The 27,001-nt window shown below is 36.2% G+C and overlaps 2 protein-coding genes across 4 annotated transcripts in view; one reads left to right on the top strand and one right to left on the bottom strand.

The window, feature by feature from the left end:
* Positions 1–27,001, bottom strand: part of GLMN (glomulin) — a 160,994-nt gene that overhangs the window by 41,817 nt on the left and 92,176 nt on the right. For both annotated transcript variants that reach the window (XR_016469237.1, XR_016469238.1), the window contains exon 20: positions 13,941–14,008. The gene's annotated coding sequence lies outside the window, so the exon portion shown is untranslated. The remainder of the gene's footprint in view (positions 1–13,940; positions 14,009–27,001) is intronic.
* BTBD8 (BTB domain containing 8) overlaps positions 1–27,001 on the top strand; it is a 36,052-nt gene that overhangs the window by 2,458 nt on the left and 6,593 nt on the right. Inside the window, exons 3-17 of one of the 2 annotated variants that reach the window (XM_031614815.2) lie at positions 4,884–5,152; positions 6,032–6,149; positions 8,904–8,993; positions 10,704–10,784; positions 11,772–11,868; positions 12,468–12,556; positions 12,773–12,875; positions 15,900–16,082; positions 16,834–16,971; positions 18,006–18,135; positions 20,640–20,701; positions 21,649–22,285; positions 22,692–22,779; positions 23,396–23,535; positions 24,632–26,983. In XM_031614815.2, coding sequence (XP_031470675.2) covers positions 4,884–5,152; positions 6,032–6,149; positions 8,904–8,993; positions 10,704–10,784; positions 11,772–11,868; positions 12,468–12,556; positions 12,773–12,875; positions 15,900–16,082; positions 16,834–16,971; positions 18,006–18,135; positions 20,640–20,701; positions 21,649–22,285; positions 22,692–22,779; positions 23,396–23,535; positions 24,632–26,983 — 4,577 coding nt within the window. The remainder of the gene's footprint in view (positions 1–4,883; positions 5,153–6,031; positions 6,150–8,903; positions 8,994–10,703; positions 10,785–11,771; positions 11,869–12,467; positions 12,557–12,772; positions 12,876–15,899; positions 16,083–16,833; positions 16,972–18,005; positions 18,136–20,639; positions 20,702–21,648; positions 22,286–22,691; positions 22,780–23,395; positions 23,536–24,631; positions 26,984–27,001) is intronic. The other variant, XM_090146350.1, reaches the window with a different exon arrangement.

Raw genomic sequence — 27,001 nt, 5'->3', positions numbered from 1 at the left:
TTGTTGGACTGGTGACTTCTGCTAGTATCTGTGATTCTTACAGCTAAGTTACAAATGACTTGGATCTTAGCATATCCAAAGCAGTGCTCTGAGTTAGTTTGTTGAGAGGAATGTATCCTAGTTCTTGGAGCACATGAATCACTGTGAGGAGTTGCATCCTAGACCTTACCAAAGACCTGGTGCTGCAATTGAGCTCCTGAGAGAGTTATTTTCAATAAAAGTTCTAGATTCTCTGGTTATAAATACTGTTTCTCAATAGAAGAGAAGCAGAATGCTAATATCGTACTGAAGCCTTCATCAAAGCTATAAAAACATTTCATTCCCTTTTCCTGTTTGCATTTAGCTTGTCTTTTAGCTTTCCTTGGGGATTTAGGATTTCTTTTTCTCATAAGCTATATTTGGCTTCCATCTCGGTGAGACTTCCTTTGGGCCTCTGCCTTTCTTGTGCAAGGGGGACATAGGCCACGAGTTACTTGCGGACTGGAGCCTGTGCAGCTCCCATAGTCAAACTTCTGTTTTCGAGCAGGTTGGAGGACATGGTGAGCTTTATGCTGGTGCTTCTGCACAGCCTCAGTGTGAAATAGGTGAGCCCTGCTTTGTTTTCCCCTTTATACTTCAATGTCTGAGGACACCAGGAAGAAACTACTGGTCACAAGGAAGTGCAGCATCTGTACTGCAGATGCTGATCACCCTATACATTAACTCTTAGAAATGGTCAACAGTTGCAAGCATGTCAATGTCAGGAGACTACTGCTCACACTGGGTTCTGCAGTCTACCTCAAGAAGTGAGAAACTCAGCATCCCAGAAGGACAACAATTTGTTGCAGGTAATTAGATCATTAATGTCTTACCTTCTGAGAGGTAAGCTGCTTTCTACCCTTTTTCCCATGAAGGGTCAGAAAGTATATGAAGTTCCATAGAATCCATACTGAATTTGACTAGTTCCTCCAGTAAGGATGGACTGTTGTAATAGAAGATGTTAAGTGAATTTTGTTGCTTGGTATCATTAAGGTGTGAGGAAAATTCTTTCTTGGATGGCCCCATCCAGCCTGGTCTTGAACTCTTTCAGGGATGGAGCCTGTGCAACCTGATCTAGTGGGAAGTGTCCCTGCCCACGGCAAGGGGTTGGAACCAGATGGTCTTTAAGGTCCTTCAACCCAAGCCGTCCTGTGATTCTGTTTTTTTATGCAAACTGATCTATCAGGAAGTATTTCTAAATGAGAAAATGATACTTAGTAAATAACATGAAATCCTGAAAATCCTGATAACTGTGCTCATACATGTTGAAAATACAAATTAATTGATTATATTTATATCATGCTTTGAGAAACAGCTGGGAAAAAAAAAAAATCCTTCCCAAAACAAATGAAATTAACAAATACTGCCCTCTAAATACGGGGAATGTGAGAAAGTGATACAACTATCTTTAACTTCATCAAGCAACTAAATTTTGAATTGTGGAAGTTAAAATGTTCCATGAAGTCTCAACTTCAGTAAATGCTGAGAAAATTGGGAACAAATGCTTGTAAACCAAAGTGTTTTTCACCCAAACTAAGGGATTAAGGATTTTGCTCCTCTGGCTGGTCTTCTAAAGACATTTGTCTATATAACCATGTTCTTTGATCTGAGCTTGTTACTACCGCGCATGAGCTTGGCTAGTCAGTGAGAATATTCAGAATTTGCTAAGCAGGGAATGTGGAGTGGAGGGAAATAGGTCAGATACTACGTGTGTTTTGTAGATCTTATGCCATGAATTTATGTACCCTCTACACAGAAGTAAAATGTAATTCATAAGAAATAGGCAAAAACCTTTCATTTGGACACTGATTGCTTAGAAGGACAGATTGTTCTGCTGACATAATTAGCTTTCACATGGAATTGTAAAATTGAATCTGGCGACAGTGAGGCGGCTGATGTTGTATCTAATGAGAAGAAAATTACAGAAATACTGGTCATGATAGATCAATTAATTTAAAATTACCATCTCAGCTACAAAAAGCAAAGCACTATCAAGCAGATAATTCTTCTAGGAAATCTAAAGGGAAGTGGAAGAATCTTAAGAGGTAAGTTGAGGTTGCACTTGTGACATGCCTAACTTGCATTAACAAGGACTTACTGCTATAGATGTACTGCTGAAATATCTTAGCAAGTCTCCCACTGTTAAGTGCAATGCACAAAACTATTTGCTGCAATTGCATTCACTGAAGACTATGTAAAAACTGTGGGTGGGAAATTGTTGTGTTTTCTACATTTTCACTGTTATTTTATCAGCAAAAATTAATAGATCTTGATTATTTTGGCATTTCATTGTGATAATACATAGGTCTACTGTTTGAGTAAAACTGTATGATACAGTATTTTAGACATCTGCAGAGGATATTTGAGGCAAATCTAGTTACTGCTTGAAGTTCTAGCATGTGTTATACAAAGTTCCTATTGAAAACAACACACAATTGTGTACAAGTTGTAAATAAAAGAAAAACATAATTTGTGTCTGTGTCTGCTGATTGTATTATCCCTCACAATACCAAGTAGCCTGTTTTGGCATCTACACTTGTCTCTCTATAATAAAGTTAAATTACTTTAAAATGATGATGTGCTGCCAAAAAGTAGACTTAACCTGTTTCATACAGGTCAGACTCTTGTGCTTCATGCTTACTGTGGTATTTATGATGGAGAGTTTTCTGGTGGATTTTAGCATTAACATCTGTTCTGTGTTGCTAACTGAACTTGGGAGGGAAAAAAGATCAAAATAGAAAAATGACCCTCTCTCCAGCATTAATGACTTGTTCAAGCCTGTTCTGTAATTTTTAACTGATGTTCTACAAGTATAACGTATCTACAATGACACCAGATCTTGTCTGTTTAAACACTAAGCATTTAAAAACTCAAAAGCGAGCGCTTACCTAGTGACATTTATGTATGTGTACATATAAGTATGCGTGTGTGTATACATGTTTGTAGACCTATTTATAGATCTGTATATATTTACATATATATTAGCATGTACGTAGGCGTATGTGTATATAAAAATAACTTGGTTTAAGGAGAGGGAGGCTGGTAGCTGTTTTCTCCAGAAGAGCTTTTAGTGAAGAACTCTCTCAGAGAAAGCAGAATCTGTTGTAGGCAGGATTTAAAAGGCTGCTTCATAAGTAGCTGAGAATATGGTTTTAGATTTGGTTAATATTTAAATCCAGTGTTCTTTCATGCAGGTTTATAGCTGCTTTGGAACAGTAGGAGCAGCTGTCCTAATAGGTTTCAGTAAAGCTTGGTGTTCTGGTGACTTTAGGTATTCTTGGAAATAACAAGAATGAGTTCTGCATAATTTTAAATACGGATTGTTTGTTTTAAATCAAGTCTTTTTCCACCTTTTTGCTTAATTGTGTTCTTTCCATGTCTTTTAGTGGTTTGGACCATGTCACTTTGGGATTTTTGTCAGTCTTGTGGACAGTGGCTGTGGTTTGCAGTAAGGAGACATGCTTCCTAACTCAAAGGGCAAAATAAGTAGAGCATAGAGTAACTTCTCAGATCTAGAAACCAGTCATTTGGTTCTGGCTTAACAGCATGTCTGTTTACTTGTTTTATTTGTAGACTTCCTAGTTGTAGTAACTGGTGCCGTTTTTATTTATTTAAGCTTCCTGGTAATAGAACCATATTCCTGAGGCTTCCTATATAAATTATCTGAAAATACTCTAAGGATTCCCTTTTGCCTAGTTTAGCAGATTGTCTATGGATATGTTTTTCAGTTACTGGCAGAAAGAAAGAATATTAAAACAATTATTTTTATGACAAAGCAGTACATCTGTTAGAACCAGCTCTCCCTCAGTCAAGTTATACTGTCTTTACATGCTGAATATGCAGCAGCAACAGAATGGTGAGTATTTAAATTTGTGCTGAAACATTAACATGTTGAGAGTTAAGAATGAGAACTCAAGTCTTTTGAATACAGGAAGGTGATTTCTTTATCTCTTTTCTCTGGCTCTTTAACAGTATAGTATTGAAGTAGCATATTCAAATTATTGTTTTCACAGCATTAACAATAAATTGTCTTCACCATGGAATGAGTGATTAAATGCAGATCTGCAAGTATCTATCCATGGAATCCTAGACAACTGTAGCTCTTCTGTTAAACTTTGTTAACTTCATCTATCTGGTATGAAACTGCAGATAAAACATCTTGTCTGTTCACATTGACTATTTAAGGCTCTATTAAGTTGCTGAAGAGCAGCATCTTTCTTTAAATACGAGAGCTCTGCAGTCACAGACTGCAGGCTTTGTTAGCCTTTCCAGATTTTGAGCCAAAAATAAGTTGGTGAAACAGATGGGAAAGCGGGAAGCTGGAATTACTATATGAGAAAAATGAAAACTTTAGACTAATTTTAACTGAAAACTTTCATGCTTTCAAGAATTCCTTTTGAAATTATTATTTTTTTCTCTCTGAAGTTTCACATGCTTCTTGGGTTCTTGATGTTAGAAGGTCTTTTCTTTTTTAAATTTGATTTAAAAGATAATGTCTTTTTGTGGTCAAACTAAGATTTATAAACCTCTGATCTATCATTACTAATGCACTTTGCTTCTACTTTTGACAGCACATGATGATGGCTTATGAGCTACAAAGAGTAGGAAAAAATGCCTCTGTTCCTTGTAATTTGCCAGTATATTTTTATTAGTAATGTTATTTTGTTCTTTTTTGGGGAGGGGAGTGTTAAAGAAATGCATTTGTTTTCAGAGTTTTAACAAGTTTTCTTATTAATCGCTGTACAGTCCAGCCTTTTTTTTTCTTTCTGTTCATGAACTTTGTTAGGCAAAAAATCTCATTCTAGATTTTTTTTTGGTTGGTAAATTAAAAAATTGCAGGAATGAAATTCAGTATCATCTTTTAGGCTTGTATATTCATCTGATAAAAATCTTCAAGAATCTGAGGAACTGGCTATGATGAAAAAGGTTCTGGAGCCCAAATTAATACAAGAAAACAACAATGTTGCTCTTCAGAATGCTCCAACAGATGTAAGTTGTCTTGGAGATGACAAAAGTGCAGCAGCTGATCAGAATGCTCTAAGCAGAGCTGTTCAGAAAGAAACTGCTGCTTCACCTAGCAGTGAAGGGGAAATTCCCGAAGTCATTGATGCAAAAAGTAACAAAGCCATGGCAGGTAGGTTTGCTAATATATTTTCCTTGGTTTTGTTGTGTTGTATTGTTTTTTGTTTGTTTGTTTGTTTTTTCCTTTTAATTGATTATCCAAAGGTTTATACATATGTAAAAATGAGGAAGAAAATTAAAGTTTTTGTTGTAACACAACCTGCTTGGATATTCTTTGCTATGGTCTACCTCATTTTCACAAACCCTGAAAAAATGAATTGCTGGACAAATTTGGCAGGAACAGTTCCCTACCAGTCTGTCGTGGAAATCTGAAAGAATGTGCTAAGCACTGCTCATGTACTTCATCACTGTATCCTGCTTTTTCTCTGTAGTGTAGCAAACTTCAGTCCTGAGCACAGAACATCTCTCCCCCCCCCCCCCCATTCCCTGCCTTTTCTTTTTTTGTAATCATACTAGTTCCACGTGTCTTATTTTGGAATCTTTCAGAGCTTTCCCTACTGCAGTTGTAACTGCATCCATGCTGGAGGTGGTTGCTGCTACAGCTGAGTCAGTAGGGTAGGGTCAAGCAACAAATCTGTTCAGGCAGAAGCTTCTTCAAAGACTGCTTTTCTTGAGTACTGAGGTACCAGAGCTTTGTAAAAGAAATGAACTGGCTACATGATCTTACAAAAGAGTAACTGTAGCACTCCTCTTGTATAGATACCTAACCAAAAGTGGTGGTCATTTTCTGTGCCTCTGCTCATGATGCCAAGTAAAACGCATGTCCTACTGCTGGCTCTGAAATCCCTTTCAAGGAGAATTCTATCTTGAGTACGAGTGTTAGAATCTGACATTTGATTTTTTTTTTTTTTCAAATATTTCGAATTGTATCCTGAAAATACTCTAGTGTACACCAGACAAAGTGAAAATGGCTACTTCTCCCCACCTGCAGGTAATTCCAAGCTAGAAACAGCATCTGCATTAGGAGAAGACTTATTGAGGCTCTACAAGAAATGTTGCTGTCCAGATATTAATATTTGCATAGAAGGCAAAGATTTTCAAGCTCACAGGTATATAAATGATGAGTTTCTTCTAAGTTTACCATTGTAAACCCATATAATGACTATTTCCTCATGTATAAATACTGTGTAAGTTTTTTTTTGCTGACTTTTCAAAACAAACCTGTGCTCTCTATAAGAAAAATCTATTAATAAACTATTCAGCTATTGCTACTGAATAAAATTACCATACAGATTAAAAAAAAAAAAAAAAAAAGAGTTCTTTTTTCTACTCTTCAGAATCTGTGCATACAAAATTTGATTTTATGCTGATTACATCAGTCGTGCCTATGTACAGACTGGTAATCTGCATTCAGGAAGTCAGTGGCCTTTACTAGATCAAAAGTCCAAGACCGTTTAAGAACTTTGGCCCACTTGACTTCTGTAGGTTGGGAAAGTAAATTAAAGGGGCAGTACTATTCTTATCTTGTACATTTGATCAGTCTGTTTGCATGCAGTGTTTGCATCTGAAGTAGGAAATTGGAAAGCCTGTGTTTTGTTTGCTTTATGTACAAGTAAATAACAGGGAGATGCTCAAAAACCTCCACTACTTTCAGTATTTTCTCAACACAAAATTGGTGTACTGTGTTATATTACTGACACTGGAAACATTTTTACAGAAGATGCATCATATTAGTGGTGGTGGGTTGTTTGAGATTTTCCATTTGTTGTTTTTGGTTTTGTTTTTTTTTTGTTGTTGTTATAACAGAATTAGGATATATATTAGATTTCCAGAATGGACTGTGGTTAGGCGTGTTTTCTAACTCTGGTCTACACTATCAGAAGGCATGTTCTCAGAGTGGCAATGTTTGAGAAATGAGTACTTTATTGCAAAAAGAAACTGTCCAAAAGTATTCCATCATCTGAGATTCTTTAATTTAGGCCATTCACTGCCCAAAGCAATGGATCTAGTCTAACCAGCATTTTAAAAATGTGGCAGTAAATCATAGAGAAAGCAAGGAAATAGTCACAATAGTTGCTTGTTTTAACACCACATCATATGAACAGCAGGAATAAATAGAAGAAAGCTAACTTTGAGTACAATCATAATGAAAGTACCGGTGTGATTTAAATGGATTTTTTTTTGTTTGTTTTTAAATTCTAAGACTGAAGATAGTTGAATCATCTCAGTACTCCTTAATTTCTCACAAAGTCTGATGAACTTTCATTAGACTTTAAACCAGAGCAGCACTCTGAGAGAGTTGGCAAGCTGTATCTTACTGATGCTGTGTATTAGAGTTCTGTGCAGCAATACAGTGTGACCAGTAATGAACTTGTGGTGCAAACCACAACAGAAGAACAGATACATTTATGTCAAGTTCACATGGTATATTGATATATTTCATAAGCTACACTTTTATCGATGCTGTATGTTTAGGTAATAGGTACTTGTCAATAGTCTGCTAATGACTAAAATTCATCATTCAAAATTAGATGTAATGCATTTCATCTCTATGATGCTGTGCAAAAACAAGATAGCATGCTCAGATCTGTGATATAATACCCATTTACATGTGAACATATTAAACTGCAGTGTAATAGCTTAGTTTTTGTTATTGCTCAGTATATCATTGGAGGAACGTCCAAGAAGTTCCTAATTTTAAATATTGAGGCTCCCAAAGAAAGAAGAAGAGAGAGTTATGAGCGACTGCAGAATATCTGACTAGAAAAGAAAGCATAAATAGCATTCTTCTTACTACTTCCTATGCAAAAATGAAAGTGCTATGAAACCTTTTAAGAGCCAACAAATATTTGTTAAAAATATATATATGAGTATTCTCATGCCAGACATAACACTTGATTTTTCTGCCACAGGAAATAAATGACAAATAGGAGTTTTATAAATAACAGGAATCTTAGTAGGTGTCGGGGAAAAAAAGCCCACATGCATGAGAATATCATTTACTGATACCATAATCCAGATAAGATGCATAAAGGCCAGTGCTATAACTGGTATAAATCTGTAAGGCTGAAATTGTAAAGCAGTTCTCATCTACTATCTTCTCTTGCTTTCTGCCCTTTCACTTCCACCATAAGAGGCTCCTGTTGCAAATGTTTCCTCATCTGTTCTCTGAACACCAATACAGGGAGAAGTATTGCTGGCCTGGGGTTTCTTTATTGCCTTTGAAGTAGTAGTAAATTGGATGAGCCCTTTTATAGCCAGTTATGCCTTTTGAATATGCAATATGAGGTAGTAAGTCTAAACAGAATGGATAGCTCTTCACAAATAGTGCTGGAAGCACACAGCATACTGTTGGATTATGTTGTTATTAAGTTGTTCTTTTTTTTTTTACTTCTAGGATGTGCTGGTAGGTGGCCAGACAATGTTGAGTAAAAATCTTATACTTTTCATTTAAACAGAGAGACACGTTGTAGTATAAAGATAATTTGATGCAGAGGTTCAGGGTGTAATCATTTGGCCAAAATGATGCTGTACAAACAAGATAATTTACTCTATTGGGTCAATAAAAGAGAGGAAATAAATGTGCAGCTTTGTATTACATAAAAGGAAAATATCTGTGACAACAGATTTCCTCTTAGTGGATGTCAATCATACTAGAAGGAAGTTGTAGCAGAGGAATTTAGAGTGCTTTTGTTTTATGCTTCAGTATATTTTTAAACTCTAAATATACTGAGGGATAAGGCATGCAGTATGCAGATGACACCTTAATAAATAAAGGGCAAAGATTAAAATCAGTGTTATCAAAGAGTCTCATAACAAGTATTTGTATCTAGTGAAATAACGCTTATTTTTTTCTCTCTCAGGGCCATTTTATGTGCCAGATCTAGTTACTTTGCTGCTATGCTGAGTGGAAGTTGGGCTGAAAGCTCCCAAGAGCACATCACTCTTCAAGGGTAAGTGTTGTCTTTGCAAGCTGTGTGAGAGCAAAGGTATGCAATTTAAAATCACTGCAAATATATAGCAAGTGTGGTGTGCACTGAAAGTTAATTTGCCTTGACATTTTTGTTCAACATGATACATTTCCTGACTGCCGTTTTGAAATGGTGTATGTATATTTAAAATGTCAGATGGCTCAGGGGAAGTCTTTTTTGTCAACAAAAGGGTACTAATACTTTTTTTTTTGGTAGTGTATTTTAGTATTCAGTCTATTTAATGCTTTTACTCCATGTAGTACATGTCATGAAAAACATCACAGCTGGATGAGCAGTGTATCTTCATAGCTGTTTGTACAAGCATATTTACAATGTAAAAACAAAAAATATCTATTTCTTAATTAGTGTTTATTTGTTTATTAATGATATCATACAAAATTTTGACTAGTGTGCTTGTTCATCATGTGTAAGAGCTGAAAATAACTGAGTTGTCAGTGCAGGACAAATACTTCAGACTTTATATCTACAAACTGAGGGCCGCCAAATTAGTTACGTTCATATGAAGAAAGGTTGAGAGATCTGTGCTTGTTCACCTTGGAGAAGACTCCATGGAGACCTCACTGTGGCCTTCCAGTACTTACAGCTTATTTTCAGGAGGGAGACCAACTTTTTACGCAGGCAGATAATAACAGGACAAGGGGGAATGGTTTCAAACTAAAATAGGGGAAGATATAGGTTAGAAGTTAGGAAGAAATTTTTTTCTCAGAGGATGGTGAGGCACAGGTTACTGAGAGAAGTTGTGGGTGCCCCAACCCTGAAATTATTCAAGGCCAGGCTGGACGGGGCCTTGATGGGGCGATCCAGTGGGTAGCAACACTGCTTGTGGCAGGGGACTGGAACTAAATGATCCTTAAGGTCCTCTCCAACCCAATCTGTTCTATGATTTTATGGCTACCATGTGTGCTGCCATGCGTGTCAATTTTCGCTTTCTAGTGTGTTTGCAACCATTTTTATCTTTTCTTTTTAGTCATCAATATCTGTTGCTTAAACATGTCTAACATTTTAAGGGATCTTAACTCAGTCTGCATGTCAAAGTTCCTCTTACAGTAATGTACACAGCACTTACAGGTTTCGAAAATTTCACACATAACTCTGTGAAGGACTTCCAGATTTTTACTCTGAATCCAGCTGTAAAGACTTTGTCTAAATATTTTGAAATACAACATTCCTACCTCGTGTTATAATAAAACTACTGAATCTATTTTTACTGCAGGAAAAGCTTAAATATATTTGTAAAAGTAATGAATTTAAAATATTATAAAACAATTGTGAAATATGTCTACTTAAAAATTGACTTATTACCACTAGTAGAGGACTTAGAAAAGATTAAAAAAAAATCCTTGCTCCATATTATCAGCATAAATAATCTCAATACTTAGATAATTGTCAAATCTTACTTATAGATAGTCTGCTTATGACTAAAAAAACTACTGAATATGAGTTCAACCAAAATATCGTCCATATAGATACACTGCAGTGATCTGAAAAATATATGTAATATTATCAGGTCATTCCTGATAATTCCATTACCTTCCATTCACAGAATGGCTGGATGATGCATCACCCTTTTGATAAAATTTCTTTTATGTGAAGAAGTGTGATAGTTTTACCTATACTTGTTTTTCATCTCTATTTGTGTTTGGGTTTTTTCTTTTTGTTTTTTCTTTGCAGCTTAAGCCATACAGAAATGAATGTCATCTTGCATTTTATATATGGAGCTATTCTGGACTTCCCAGATGAAGTTGATGTTGGGTATATGTCAACCTTTGTTACTTCTAACTGTGTTATGTGCTTGTTCCATAATTTCTCATTTGAGAGTCTAAAGGAAATTTCCTCTTGTAGAGTAAATACAAAGATGTAAATATCTTGTGAATAAGACAAAGATGTCAAGGGTAATGATTATTACACTTAAACATATTTGAGGAAATTCCTATAAAAAAGCTGTTGAACAAATATTATTTATTCAGCAGTACTGGAAAAGGCGGACCAGATGTTTCTGCAATATTATGTAAAGACAGTGAAAAACAGGAGGATCTATAGCTGAATAATGTATGTTTGCTTGTACATTCCTTTTAGCTTTCAGAACAATACCTACAACATGATAATATATAATAGCAAATATTTGGAATGTATTCTGAACCCATCACTTGATGTAAAGGCTATGTAGTCTTAAATGCCAATATAACTGTTGGAATTTTTTTCTGGTACAGTTTTTAAACTCAGTTTCATGTTGCTATTATATGATAATCCTGTTTTAGTAAATTCTGAAATGTATGAATTAGTTTCTGAAATGATCTGTATGTTAACTTTAGAACTCTGCCACTAAATGTTTTTAAAAAAACCTAAAATAATATGCCCTGTAATGTCAAAGTTTAGATAATTAATTGATTATTGAAAATAAAGTGAAGGTATTGATTATTATATGAAACTGTTAATTTTGTGGTCACTATGCTTTTTACTATTTGGAAGGGACACAGTTTTCAGATGTAGTGTAATCACTAACATTTTACATAGTGGTTGGGAAAATTACAAAATGCCAGAACTCCACTGGCAAAAGTACCTTCTTCACTTGTTACACTTAGGGTAGAGAAACTGAAAGTTCTTATAAACTGTTCTCAGCCAGGAACTGAGAAATTCTGACTGAGCAAAGAGGTGAAATTAGTATGTAAACTGTCTTGTAAGCAGAATGCATATATCCCAATGATTGTTTGATTCCTATTGTTTTTACTTTCTTTTCAGTCGCATGTTGGGCATTGCAGACATGTATGGGCTAGATGGGTTGAAAGAAGTAGCTATCTACATTTTGAAGAGAGATTACTGCAATTTTTTCCAAAAGGTATGTCAGTTCTCATGCTACTTTGTGAACCATAAAGCCTAAAAGAAGAATTTTGATTTCATTACTTACAGATAGTATTGATGAGATACTTAACAGCCATGTAGTTTGTGTTTTGGCTGAAGTCAGCAGAACCTGTTCCTATGTGTGAATCTGTTAAACTCAGTGGGATTGATGATGGCAATAAGGCCTGTGTTATTACCCACCTATTTATAGAAACCGCCAATAAAAAGCAGTATTCTACTCCACAAACTAGATATATTAAATTATATGGAATAAAATGTAAAACATTCCATTGTATATGTAATTATTCTTAACAGGAGTAGGAATATATAAATACTACATACTTGCGTATCAGATTTCATGGACGTATAGTTAAAATATATTTCTATTCAGTAAAAGCAGTTTAAAAATACATAACTGCATGCATTAGACTCGTTAAGCTGAGTGCTACTTTATTAACCTGTGCGGGAACAGATGACTTCCCTGTTTTGCATTAAGGCAACCAAACCTAAATCCTGCAGCAACTAACACTAGTTCCATTTGAATTTGTAGCTCTATACAGTTTCTCTACAATAACTGTGATCATTTTTTAACTTCAGCCTGTTCCTGGAAAACAGCAACCTGTACTAGAATGCATGGCTATTGCTCATTCACTGGGAGTGGAACACCTATATGCTGCCTGCATGAAGTAAGTTAAAATATAATAAATTATGGTTTATGTTTTGTTTGTTTGCTTCTCTGCTTTCTATTTTACTTTGAGAGATTGGTTTATTTTGACTTACAGAAGTTCACATTTTAAACGCTTTTCCTCATAGTACTTTAGTGGAATCACTTGCACTAGAACATTTATTGTCATTCTTACCTAAAAAAGACACTTTTTTTTTTTTTTTTTTTTTTTCAACAGATGGGTAGGAAAACATTTTGCAAAATGTTTGTCAGAAAGAAGTTTTGCCAGTCTACCTACTGAACTGCAGAACAACTGTCTTGTTATGTTGATTAAGTCTTTGGTAAGTAGTGTATAGTGTGTTTTATATAAAAAATGATACTACTTTTTGAAGTGTATTTAGCTTTACAATGTAATTTAAGAGAGAATTTCAGTAGTATTTTAGATCTAGAGTACAGTTATACGGAGTAGAAGTTACCATTAAGACAGCAGCGTAGGAAACAGATTTTAATCTGCAGATGTAGCTGCTGTGTTTCATGGAACGCAATCTAGAGAAAATCACACGCACCCAGCATAATAATAAGAAAGAAGTCTGTGAAACACCGCTGTGACTTCAGCACAATGCTGTATATTCAGAGTGTGAGCAACAGCAAATTGCTGAATCAAAGATTATGTTAGGTGGCGGCATGCACTGTCTGTGATTGCCTTTTCCTCTTTGCCTATGTTCTAGTTTGGAAAACTGTACCTTTTTTTTTTTTTCCCCCATACTTCAGGCAACCACTGATTTTTCAAAAGTACAGTAACCTACCTTCACAGGTGACAGCAGAGAATTGGTCTCCTCAGCTCAGCATTCATTGTTTGCCATATATTTACATTGTTCCAATCTTGATCTGCCTAAGCTTACATATTTTATAATTGTTTGTGTATAAAACTGCCCTCAGAGCTGACCTATTTGAAATAGAGCTGTTATTTTAACAGGAATTTGGCCCAGTAATTAGCCTATAAATACAATGAATCGTAATAGAAATGTGAAGAATAGGTAGAGGACCTAAGGGTAAATTTGTACTGCTGTTACCAGGTATGACTGTATATGTAACTAATGTGAACTAGCATACACAAAGTTAATCTAGGTAGCAGTCACAGCATGATTGTGTTTTGTGTTTGTACTAGACAGCTGAGTATGTTATTCTGAGGTCTTCAGAATGCTTTTATATCTCACGCTTAAAACTTTATTCTCATGTCATTGGATTGTTGTTGTCCAAGGTAACTAGCTTAGGTATAGCTATCCATGCTGCCAAACATACTACCTAATTCAAGAGATGTATGTCAAATAATTCTGGCCAAGAACTGCCCCTCAGTGAAAGGTTTCCCAGGACCTTTTTGGATGACTTAGCAAGAGAAAACTTACCTCTTCAAGTGCTGAGGCCGGTAGGTCAACTATAAGTGGTGGCTGCTACTGCATGTTCAGGTAAAAGCCTGAAAAACAAGAGATTTCAAAGCTATATGGCTGTACTTGAAGAAGACTGAGTATCCACAACTATAAAAGCAGTCGTTCTACCAGCATGCTTTGAATTTAAACAAAATGAAGATAGTAGTTATAGCTTTCAAGATAGTATGTTGTTTTGCCACTGTATTAAATCAGTACATTCAGTTCTTCCTGCAATATTTAGGTGACTTTGTGGTATGTCACACAATGTATAAGTATCTGAGAAGCTTTGAGTATAGCTTTCTGGATTGTAGATCAGTGCATTGTGATCTGCACCCTTCTCTAAACTAGCTTAAGTGTACTGCATAGACAAGAGTGTACCGTGGACACAGCTCCAGGCTCCCTTCCAGGCAGTGAGACAGTAATAGGACAGCACGAAAGTAAACCCACACCACTTTAGGTCTTTCTTCCCTTCTGTGCCTATTACAATAAGACAAGATGCTGTGGATGCAGTTTGTGCTGAAATACGTGATTTTTCTTTATCTATCAGCTTTTGCACAACAGTTACAGACTGTGGTACTGGGTACCACTCCAGCAGTGTACCCAGCCCCTTCAGAAGATTTTGGAGTCTGGACTAAAGTGCGTTTTGGTTCGTGTTCTAGAGAGTTAAACTTTGGTCAGTCTCTGTAAGACTCACCAATGTAAACTGAAGCCTATAAAACTTCTGTAATCACAAATTGAAGAAACAAAACATAAGCCTCATCTGCCCACAGAACAGTTCTGCTGAGTGATCATTTAATTCTGAGCAATTAAGACCCCGTCCAAACACTTGACCTCACTCTGAAGTTTTTAAGAACTCAAAATCTACAAAAATGCTTCAAGTTGCTTAAGGGAGAAAGAAGTGTAACACAAATTTTGCAGGGACTATCCTGAGTTTTGCAATCCTCACAGTGCTCTGTCAAACTTCTTAACAATTATACCCGTTAAACAGTACCACCCTTTTTATTCTTTCATTTATCAATTTTGCAAACATAAAACCTTATAAATATGGGGCAGTCCTTAGAGGACAAAAAGGGGCAAAGGAAAGGAGAGTGAGTAGAAAATCTCTGGGAAGGCACTGCAATAAGCACAGAAATGTTAAAATGGGGTTTCAACTAGATGTAAGAAAATTGCCAATACTTTTTAGGTAAGTAACGTGAATTTGATTTTAGAATGGTTAGAAAAACCATGATGAGAGAAGTAAAATTCAGCTGAAGCCCCTCCTGAGAAGCACTGATTTGATTAGATGATTAAGTCATGTGTTAGCTGCCTTCAGTTACTGTGTGGATAAATACTTAATACAAGTATGAACGAAACAAAAGCACTGACCAGGAATAGATATTAGGAAATTAATTTTTGTATTTTAAATGTATCTGTAAGCACAAGAATTATGTTTCTTAGAGAAACGTTAGACAACAAAGAAGGTAAATTCAGTTAAAACTCCAACTGGGAAGACTGATATTTGAGGTCTCACTCCATTAAATAAGGGAAAATGATTCACGCCTACAAAAATGCTTGGGTATTTATATATTCTGAATATTGAGCCATCCACACTCACTAAAAATATTCACTTATATCACTAAAAATTTTATTATGTCTTTCAGTGACCTAAAAAAAATTTGATCTATTCAGTAATTCAGATAAGATTTTGTTCTGTACTGCATAATGACATTCAGTTATTGCCTAACATCAGTAAGCAAAACAAAGCAAGCAACAGACTTTTTTTTTCTCCTTTAGTTTCAGAGGTAGCTATCATGTTCAGAACTATCAAAATCCAATTTTTTTTCAAAAAGGAAATGAACACATCACTGGATCCTTGTGCAGCATTCAGTGACTGAACAGAAGTTCTTTTACAAGCAGCAATTCTTTGGGCAACAGGCTAATTTTTGCTTCTATTTTAAGAACCACAAGAATGTTGCTTCAATTCTGATGGAAAGTGACCGGCTGATCAATAGTCTTCCCCAAGTGAAGTGGACTGAGAGAGCTGTGGCCGTGGCATCTAGGCTACAAGAAGAATGCTTAACTTTTATTGTGGCAAACTTTCTACATGTAGTGCAAAGTGAAGGCTTCTATATTCTGTTGCAGGTAAAAGTGCCCTCAAGTTGCTCTGTTTCCAAATAAATTGAATTACATCACACTAGGTCAGGCTGTTAAATAATCAGGATAGGTACAGCTTTTGCTTCAACATACAATTATAGGGGGAAAAAAATAGGCAATGCTAAGTTTAAGTGTTGTTAACCCATATTAAGGGTTAATACCTGTTTTGTGTATGTGCCTCAGTAAGAATAAGTGTTCACAGAAGAATTCAGTGGGACAATCTCTGTGTTGCATAGAGACAAGTATGTACACAAGCTTCCCGAACTTCGGACTCCTGGACTGACAGCTTGTACTTATAGGAATAACTACTGGCAGCATACTCAAACTTCCACTGATTTTTTTGTTGCAAGAAGTTGGCAATGCCATAGATCCTAGTTAGAAAATACCTGTTCTTAGCAGGTAAATTTCTCCAATGGAAAAAAAAAAAAAAAATGTGTAGGGGATTAAAAAAATAAATATGGAGATGTTAAAACATTTTGTCTTTGAATTTAGAGTTTTCTGTGGAGACAAATTCATCACAGCATGTTCGATCCTAAACTTTGGGTTAGCGGGAGGTCTCAAGACCATTCATTAGATGCCCAGAGTAGAGCATGTATGTAATGGATACACAAGAAAATGCTCAACTTTTGGAATGCTTACTGCATTGACACAGCAGCAGATTCTCTCTGCTAAGTAATGCTTTTGTGGATGCAAAGTACATTCTTTTGTTTTAAACATCTGCCTTCTGTTGTTTTCTCAGGCACAGGCAATGAGCAGCAAACCCGACCTCCTAGAACTAATTTTTAATGCAATTGAGGAAAATACAAATAATGACAATAGCTGCTTTCTTCTTGTAGCTGTGGATACGTTGTTGGACTCTGCAGACGTGAATGAGTTGGTAGGTTTTGCAACATGCAGTGTTTGTAGGACAAAGTACTCAAGTATTTACACTTCAGAGTTCCAGTTGCATGATGTAGTTTGAGTACAGTTGGCACAGTTCTGCAGATGGGCAGAAAAGCATCTGCATAAATGCAAAGACCTGCTGGTCATCTGCCTATGATACTGGCATTTATTTAGTGGACATTAACATTTTTTTCTTTTAAGGAGAAATACTATGTATGGCAATAACAATGTGTATTACTGAGAATGTAAGTCCCATGGGCACTACTGCTCTGCTAATCTTTACTGCCGCCTTAAATTTGTCATGAGGAAAATCTTATGAAAATGTTAGTAAAGCAGCATCATTTGACTACGCATCTTTTTCCCCTCTTTTTGTAAAAGTCACAGCTATGACTTTTTTGTCTCAGACTTCTGAAGCAGGGACTGCCTGTCAATCAAGTGTGTGTTTTTTGGACTGGGGGGAGCTGTCAATCTCTGTCTAACATGTCATGTATATTCTCAGAATCTAAATAACGAATAAAGATATTTAAACTGTGGTTGGCTGGGGATAATTCATGAACAATATGACATACTGATTAAAATCCAGAATGATGCTACAAGCAAAGAATAAATGCAAAATGAATTACTGCAATCTGGTGCTATTGTAGATCTTGGTAAAAGCAATGAAAATTTAATCAGATACATTATTTTTCCCTGGAGTATTTGACCTTGTTGTGACACAGCTGACAGTAAAGAGCTATTAAGGGGTTCATTAAAAAAAAAAATAGGAAAAGGAAGAAGAAAAAAATAGCATGTAGTGTTTTCTAGTGCTTTAGTCTGCCTTGAAGAGATTTGATGTCAAAGTATTGTAAAAATTACCATGGTGGGCAATAATCCTTCAAAAACAGCATCTCTATCTACCAGGCCATTATAAAATAAAAGTGATGACATCATTGATCTAGCTTAGGGAGTAAGTAGATTCTGAAAGGAATAATGACTGGTTGCTATGACAATATGCCTCTCGCCAGCTGCTGATTTGTTACTTGAACACAGGGTTTTACGTGCAAGATCCAGGCTCTGCGTGATAAGCTCTGGGTCTTCCTGGTTCAGTCTTTTTATGCTGTTCGTCACACAGAAGGCTGGAAGCTGATGAGGCCAGACCATCAACAGAAAATACAAGCAGGTAAGTCTGGCATCAACTGGCATTAGAATTTTTTTAGTAATCTGTTTAGCAGATAAAATGTAGGTGGTATTGTGGAGCCAGATACAAATCAAAGCACGATTTGTCATACCATGGGTTTCTGAAATGTTATTTTAGAATAGATGCATAATAGCATGCTTAGGTAGTTTCAAATGTAGAAATCAGTAAGTCTTCCCTGCTTTTATTTTCAGGAGAGTATATACTAGGAAGCAGAAATACCTAGATTGATTCTACTCTTGTTTACAGCTACTCCAAATCATTTAAAATACTGCAGTGCGATTAAAAGCCTTATCTGTCTCATTTTTAAAGAGATAAGCACCATGGAAGTATTAAATGTACACAAATCAGATGATCCGTTCTATGAATTCTGTTTCTATCCTTTATCTTATTCTACATAATGCATAAATTTTGCTTGTCTCTTGCATAATGCTTCTCCTGAGCTCCGGGAGTAAACGCAGCCAGCTTGCCTTCACAGTTGATTGGTATTGTGACATTGTGTGTGCTACTGCAGAGAGCCCCTAAGGAGCTGCACAGTGTTCACTAAAAATTGTAGCAGGCAGCACTCCCAACAAAAAGGAGTTTTTGTTCTGTGCGTTTCTTTGTTTTGAAGCCCACAAGTATCCTGAGGGTGCGGAACCAACCATGGAGTTTGGGCTGCGGCTGAATATTAGCTTTGACGGTACAATGCTGTAACAGGAAAGAATGTTTAAGACCTCTTTAAAATCAAAGCACTTTTGATTCAAAGAAGGTAAACATTTCAGTGTTCTTTTTGTTAAAGACTTCAGGAGCTAGCTGTGGGAACTACAGAGCTGTTTGTGCCGACAGGCTGATGAAAATTTTATTCCAAAATTACAGCATGCTGAGAGAAAGATGCAGCGTCAGTCCTGGAGCGTGATTTTGGGGTGTAGTCAAATAAGATCTCACTGTTACTGGAGAAAACAGATTTGTGATTGTTTTTTTCTGGATTATGAAGTTCTTCTGAAGCTAAGGAGCTGGCTTCAGAAAAGAGAGGGGTCTGTTTGCTTTGTTCATATGATTGTTCCCTTATTGTAAATAATGTTCAAACTGTTTTACGCTAGAGCTTTCAATACAAAACAAAATACTTAAGACTGAAATGTGCCTTAGTTGTCCAAACTCCATCTTGCCAGATACTGTTTTGTTTTCTTCTAGATTAAACTGTAACCCAGAGTTAGCATACATGTTATTTGTAAACAGCAGGGCTGTGTGAATTATCTGGTTTTAATTACAGGCAAAAAAAATCACGTCATACTGGTAGACAAATTTTAATCTTCAAGTGAAATTGGGCTCAGATAATTTAAATCGACTTCTGTCTTAAAGATTTCTGGGAACGGAGGTGTGTCTTTTAGGATTTTAACCTACATAAAATGGGTGGGAACACTGTAACAGGAGGAAAGACGCCAAAAGAAGACAGATGATATTGTATTGTGAGTTTTATCATTCCTAATGTGTCTTGTGTTTTCTTAGGGACAGGTTTGCATGGATTTTATCTTAATGTATTAGTATGTTTTAAAGTGCAGAGTCATTGCTGGAAAAGGATTAGGTCCCCAGGGTGCCATTTTCAGCATATCTTTTCTTCTATGATTTTTACAGCGCTACAGTTAAAAATATTTTTGTTGTCTTAAGAATTCAACAGAATTTTTGTTTCATTGTTACACACGGATACATTTTTGTGTATGCACAAATACTACATCACAGCACGAGGGACTGAATGATTAATTTTTAGTAACATTGCTTAAAAGCTCTTTTTCAACTAAAACATTTGGAAAAAAAAAAAGGAAACCTTATCGATTCGGGGTGCGTACACTGACTATAAATATCCTTTTCTATTCTGTAAACTCAATTGATTTAAAAGCTTTATTGAAAAGCGCTTCTCTCCCAGAGTAGGAAAAAAAAAAAAAAAAAGGCATTCAATGCGTGCAAATTTCACATGACAATCACAGGGATAGCTCTCATGACATGCAGCTATATGCTATTTAGAGAGGCACTGTGACCTTACTGTGTACATTCAGATAATTTGGCTTTGCCACTGTTGAAAACTAATATAATTTAGCTTACTGTAATCAATTTCCTTTTAAATAGTATAATTTATAATTGACAGTACATCACTTAAAGGTCACTCTAATTCTGGCAGTCTCTCTTTTTTGTAAATTTTTGTACACAATTTCAAAGGCCTCAGTGCACTTCAAGTGTTACATGAGGTCAGACTGGATCAACAAAAGTGTGTTTTCTCTTTCTCTATCTCCACAGTAAGGGTTAAACAACTTCCCTGTGGCCATGTGATGTTACAGAGATCACATTTCTCGTTCCAAACAGAAAACCATATTTTTCCATTTAACATTTCCCATGTCACCAAAATTAGCCTTCATAAAATAAAGATGAATTGCTCTGTGATTTCAAATGAGTGTAGTCAGAATTGTTCTGTTTTTTCTGCTAAATGATCAAAAAAGGGCTTTTCCTTCTTCCAGCTGCATTTGACAAGGGTGATGACAGAAGACTTGGCAAAAAACCCGTATTCACTAGTTCTCAGGTAAACTTCATCTCCAAACATCAGAAGCTTGAAAACATAACTCTTTTCATTATTTGTTTTATATTCAATATTAATTTGTCTAATTTAATTAACAGACTTTCCTTTTGGAGAATTTATATTCCGTTGGTGAACTTCAGTTCTGCACAATTAGCAATGTCCATTATTTTGAATCCTTTCAGGACTTGGCTTTATGCAGATAAGCTCAAATAAAAGATAGGAATTTGTGTTCAGAATCTCACATTCCCATGTTGCTACGTAATGAAACTGATCTGTTTCCCAGGCCAAATGGTTTGCTCCTGAGCTAATGAATCTCTGCTGTTGTCACAGCCATGGCAGCACCGTGTCTGTTCACTCCCTGCCCTGAAAAAATGTTCCTCTGGTCTCAACAATGCTTCTGTTGAGATTCACACTCAAAGTTACTTTACTGTTTAGCAGAAAACTACCGTGGGTTTCATATGATTTGATGGTCATGGATACAGTGTAATTACATGAAGATTCCATTTCATGTACTTAATTCTCCCATCTTTCAGAATGGCTTTGCCTGAGAGTGAGCATAATTACTGTCACTTCTCTGGTGGATGCACTGTTTGGTAATGGCTAAGAAAGAATCACATGAATTTTAAGTTAATTCTTATGTCTGTAATAATGTATAGCCTTTATTCCTCTTTGGAAAATATGCAAATGTAGCTCAAAAAAAAAAAGTTTTCTTCCATCATCATGCACTAGTAATACACATAAAACAAAAATCTGTATGAAGTAACACTTTTTCTTTAACCTCCGAAAGGCAGCAACCTGATCTGAAAATATAGATCTTAAAAATTATTTCACTTTTGAAGCTTGTTTTAGATTCCTGTACTACTTATGAAATAGCTGTTTCAGAAATTAAAGATTACCATTACTTAGTGTGATAAATTTATTCTGTTTTCTTTCGGATGCTTTTTCTCTAGCTAAATAAATCCATCACTGAATTTGCTGGTAAAAGGAATACTTCTTGGACAGAACACAGCAAGAAAGATTGCTGGGGAGATTCTCCCACTAATCAGGATAAAATGAAATCTGATGGATTAGGAGCATCTGGACATGCATCAAGCACCAATAGAAATGCTACTAATAAGACTTCAAAGCATGAGGATGTAAAGGGAAAAGATGGCAAAAAAACAGTTTCCAAGCTTAATAAAGATTTAAAACCTGGGGAAAAGGCTGCTTCACCAAAGGCTAGAGCTGTTATAAAAACAAAAATAGAAAATAATGGAAATGCGAAGGCTGAAAGCATGCTAGCCAAGCAAGATGCTGAAAAGACATCCAGTTCAAGTGGACAAAAAAATTCAGGAAGTGTCAAAGGATTAAAGAACCACGAAGGAAAAACAGCAGGTGCCAGACCTAAAGTGCTGACAGTAACCTCAAGTGTGCCCAGCAAAACAAAGCCATTAAAAAAAAACACTGGGAAGGAATCTCCATCCACCGCAACTGCAGCAGGAACATCCAGCAAGTTAACAAACTCCAGCACGGATATCCAGGCTGCCAGTGAACAGACAGAAGAATCCAAAGAGGAAAAATTGGCAGAAGAAGGAAAAAAACATACTGGTAATTTTTTTTAATATACGTATTTATTTATAACCCAAAAAAGTCCTCTGAGTTGTCCCAGGCCAGCCAGGCACTGACAAACTCCCTGGGGAAGCCTTAGAAGAAAACTATAGATTGTTAAAAGTCCCCTTCTTTCCCTGTAAGCGAATATTAACTCCAGAAAATATTATACTATTAAATACTTTACTAATTAGTACATTATTAGTATGCTAGTGGAGTATTAAATTGATAGACTTTGTTTTTTAAAAAGTCTGTCCTCAACTGCTATCCATATGAAATGTTGTAAGTTCTACAAGTTTAGCATCGATCTGATTTTCAATTGCTGACCTTCATATACTAGATTTTTTTTTCAGTGATATGCACTGCATTTTATCTGATAATTAATTTGGAATTTACTTTACAACAGTGATAACGAAGTCTTCTTTGAAGACATCAAATGGAGTTGCCAACAAAAAAAAAAAGGCTGATCTTGAAGTTAATGTCACAACAAACAGGTTTGTTACTAATCAGCACGGTGGGTTTCATTGGTGTGTGTGTGCACGCATGCTTGTGAAATGGTATTTTTTCAGTTGAACTGTTACACTTGCTATTAAAAGTCAACCTGTTCTTTTTATCCTGAGAATATTTCAGAATGACTGTCTATCACGTTATTAACAAAATACTGAGTTAGTGATTGGAGCTATTTTGCAAATGAAAAATTGGCTTGGTTTTTCTATTTTTTTTTTTCATGCTAATTGTTTGAATGTTGTTGTAGGTCATTCAGAATTCTGCATACTGGAACATTTAATGACTATGCAAGGTGTTGTAAAATTATCATTTTGGGGATAGCTTAGACTGAGTTGCAAAAGCATTGGACAGGAAGAAGTTCAAACCCTGTGAAATATTACACTTGTCATTTGAATGTTGATATATGAGTATGTGTGCCTGTATGCATATATGCACATATATAGGTGAATGTACATTTTCTTTCCAAAAGAAGTACACCTTTTAGGTTGGATTTTTAATGTTTTTATGTACGTGTATAGATTTAAACACAGATACTGCCTGTTTAAATATAATCAAACATTGCTAATCTCTAGCTTGAAAATAATGCAAATGATTTATTTGCAGTCTAACAAAAAAAACAGCTGGAAAATTGTCTAGTGAACAAAATGCACAAGCTGTTCTAAAGAAGAAAGGGAATGGGAGCAGCAATGCTGCAGCACAGCAGAAGGCTCAGGACACGCCTACCCATTCTCCTAAGAACCAAGGTATAGTTTCATATTGCAATGAAACAGCCCTGTTTGTGTTTTTTCCTTTTTAGTGTAAGCATTGGCAAAATCTTGTGAGCAATTCTGTTTTCCATATTTTACTTTTGGTGACAGCCCTAACCCATGAAATGTATCCAAGAGTCAATTTTAAAATATTTAGAGATGGCCTTCAGTTTCACTCATTGTTTTCTTCTGCTTGTTTAATCTGCTTTGCAGAGCCTTTTACTTGCAGTTACCTTGTGCCACTGCACTTACAACTAGCATTATGTTCAATCGAAATCTGTAGGTCAAGCATTTATAATAAGCACAGAAGATCAGGACTGGAGACAGCTTCATGAAGCATCAGTTTATGCCACCCTTTTTTGTTAATGCCCCCCACAGAAATTGCTCTACTAATGCTGACCTGCCTCAAACTAATTTCCACCACAAGTGTGGGAAATGACTTTATAGAGCACAGAGAGGAAACTCAGCATTACAGAGATACAAACCATTCAGGACGGAGCTGCTCTTAATCTCATTTGAAGCTGGCACTCACCAACAGGGGTAGGAAAGTGTGTTCAAGTTGCATTATCTTATATGCTTTACGATACAAAAAACATTGATCCTGTCAGTTTATGGTCATGAGAGATCTTGCAATTAGAGATCTTGCAATTAGAGTCAGGCAGAGCAGGGATATTAATTCTGGTATTCTAATCACATTATAACTAATGTAATTATTTTCTGCCTTCTTTCATTTCCTCTACAATGTAAATTAAATACAGTACTCATCACTTCCTGTGCTAAAATGCTGTGCATGTGCAGTGTTATTATCCCTATCAGATAGCTGCTGCTTTCTGCTCCAGTGATGGCTTCTTCAGCAACAGGTCAAATTCCTTTATGTCTACAACGTGCTTTAGTTCCAAAGATGGTGTGTTAAATACAAGATGCTATTTTCATCTTGTGTTTATATTTAAGATCTTAGTGCTTTAACAAGCTTTCAGTTCTCTAGTTGCATAAAAACTTGAATAACCTGCTTCTCAACACAAATACACACAAATATAAATTCAGTGCATAAATGTTGACTAAAATGTACGATCTTTATTTTACTGTTTGCTAGGAACTATGGGGGAGTCACCAAACTCACTGAAATCAGGAGTGTCTCCAAAACATAATGAAGAAAGAAATGTGGCACAACATCTGGTTCAGACAACACCCCCAGAAAAACATCCTTTGGCCAAGAAGAAGAATATTAAGCCATCACAAACACCTGCAGCAAAAGCCACTGCAAAAATCATAACACCCAAAGCTCAAACTCTGTCAAAGCATGGTGAGATAACAAACAATAAAGACCCCAAACCAAAAACAGCTGGACAATCTGTATTAAAATCTCAGTCCTCTACTCCAAAACATTCAAGGAGCGAATCTCCTGTTGTCCAGAAGAATATGCACACCTCTGAGCACAGAAGTCCAGGACAGAAACTTGGAAAAAATGCAGCTGATGTGGCAACTGTTCAGCCTCATGACAACAATGAATGCTATTCTGCAAAGCAAAGCGAATGTCTGAAATCTGTGATGGGAGGTAGCAGAGAAGATGAGCTCTTGGCATCTTGTCAGCCTGATAAACAAAAATCATCGGATCCTGAAGATGGAGAATGCAAAATACAATCAAAATCTCCTTTAGTTATAGGAGAAACGGTTTCTAAATTGCATGTTTCATCGCAAAATGAAATGGAAGCAAGAGAAATCTGTGGAGATCAGGCTGAAATTACTCAGAATAAAGACAGAAATTTAGCTGATAACGCTGATGAATTTTGCTGTCATGCACAGTCTACGAGAGACGGATACTCAGACTTTTCCAAGGAAAGAAATCAAAACGCTGCTACTTCAGAAGAATGGGTAGAACAGTCAAAAGCAAAAAAAGTCTGTGTGGAACAAAGTGATCAATTAAGCACTGATACGGGTCTTAACCATGGTGAAAATATTTTACCAGGCTTTTCCAAAGGAATAACTAATAAAGAGGATGCAACATCACCTCCTCACATTCACATGGAGGGATTTCATCCAGCTGATGAGTCATGTGGCGCATCAGCCTTGCCTGAATACAAATCAGTTACAGTAGATTTAGATGATATTTCAAAACATTCCGTAGAACAAATAAGAGACAAATGTTCACATAATTACACGGAGTCTATTGATCCCACAGAAATGCCAGAAAACCATGAAAATGCAGAAATTCCCTTTGTGGACCACTGGAATACTGGTGCACTAGATCCAAAAGAGAGTCCTGAATCAGATACTGGCAGTGCAACCACATCCTCTGATGATATAAAACCAAGATCAGAAGATTATGATGCTGGAGGCTCTCAAGATGATGAAGGATCCAATGAGAGAGGGATTTCTAAATGCAGCACTATGTTATGCCATGATTTTCTTGGAAGAAGCAGCAGTGACACCAGTACACCTGAAGAATTAAAAATTTATGACAGCAGCCTTAGAATAGAAGTCAAAATGAAAAAAGAAGGCTCTGATCTCTTCCGTGTTAATTCAACAAGTGATGATGAAATACCAAGAAAAAAACCTGAAATTTGGTCTCATCAGGAAAGTGCAAGGAACAGTACGAGAGAATCTGAAAATTCTACTTTTGGCAATGCACAGTTTACTCAGGAAGCAGACCAAGTTTCTTCTTCTGCTGATGAAACAGAAGATGACAGATCTGAACCAGAAAATGTTGCAGGAAACATTCTTTCATCAAACATCCCTGCTCAGCAGTTCCAAGGAATTGATAATTTAGCTTTTGAAGATGCAACAGAAAATGCTACTGCAAGTCAAGAGTTTTCTAAAACTAAAAGTTTCAAACGATCTGTTTTACTTTCAGTAGATGAATGTGAAGAATTAGGATCTGATGATAGAGTGGAAACCCGCACTTCACGTCAGCATTCAATAGATTCTCTTACTCCTTCAGATGTATTTGACAGTGTTTCCCAGGAGCACCACGGAAAGACTTTTTATTCAAGATACTCATTGGAAATTGAAGATGGATTCTTGGATTGCAAACAGCCTAAGGATCAAGATGACAGAATGGGTGAAAGTGAAAGTTCTCTCCAACATCTTCACGGTACCGAAATCCCAGGGAAGGAGGATAAAGGTGCTTCAATGACTGAACAAAACTGTGCAGAGGAAGTACACTCTGTAGCTAGTCCTTGTCCAGGGGAAAATGAAAAAGTAAACACAAAGAATGAAGTGGCTACTGAATTTCAGCAGTGCAATAAATACTTAGACAATGATGCAAAATCTCAAGAAAGACCATGTCATCTGAATCTTCATCAAAGAGAAACTAATGCTGATATGCAAAAGAACAACTCCGCAAAACCTGTAGAAGCCAGTAAGAATCAGATACTGACTCAGGAAGGCCAAGTGAGAGACAGTCAACCAGCACCTACTGAATACGCTAATACTGATTTACTTCCAGGTAATGTACAGAAATAGA

The sequence above is a fragment of the Phasianus colchicus genome, chromosome 9 (assembly GCF_987193195.1).
Source record: "Phasianus colchicus chromosome 9, bPhaCol1.hap1.1, whole genome shotgun sequence".
NCBI lineage: Eukaryota > Metazoa > Chordata > Aves > Galliformes > Phasianidae > Phasianus > Phasianus colchicus.
Note: the sequence above shows the minus strand (reverse complement) of the source record. Positions and strands in the feature narration are given on the sequence as shown.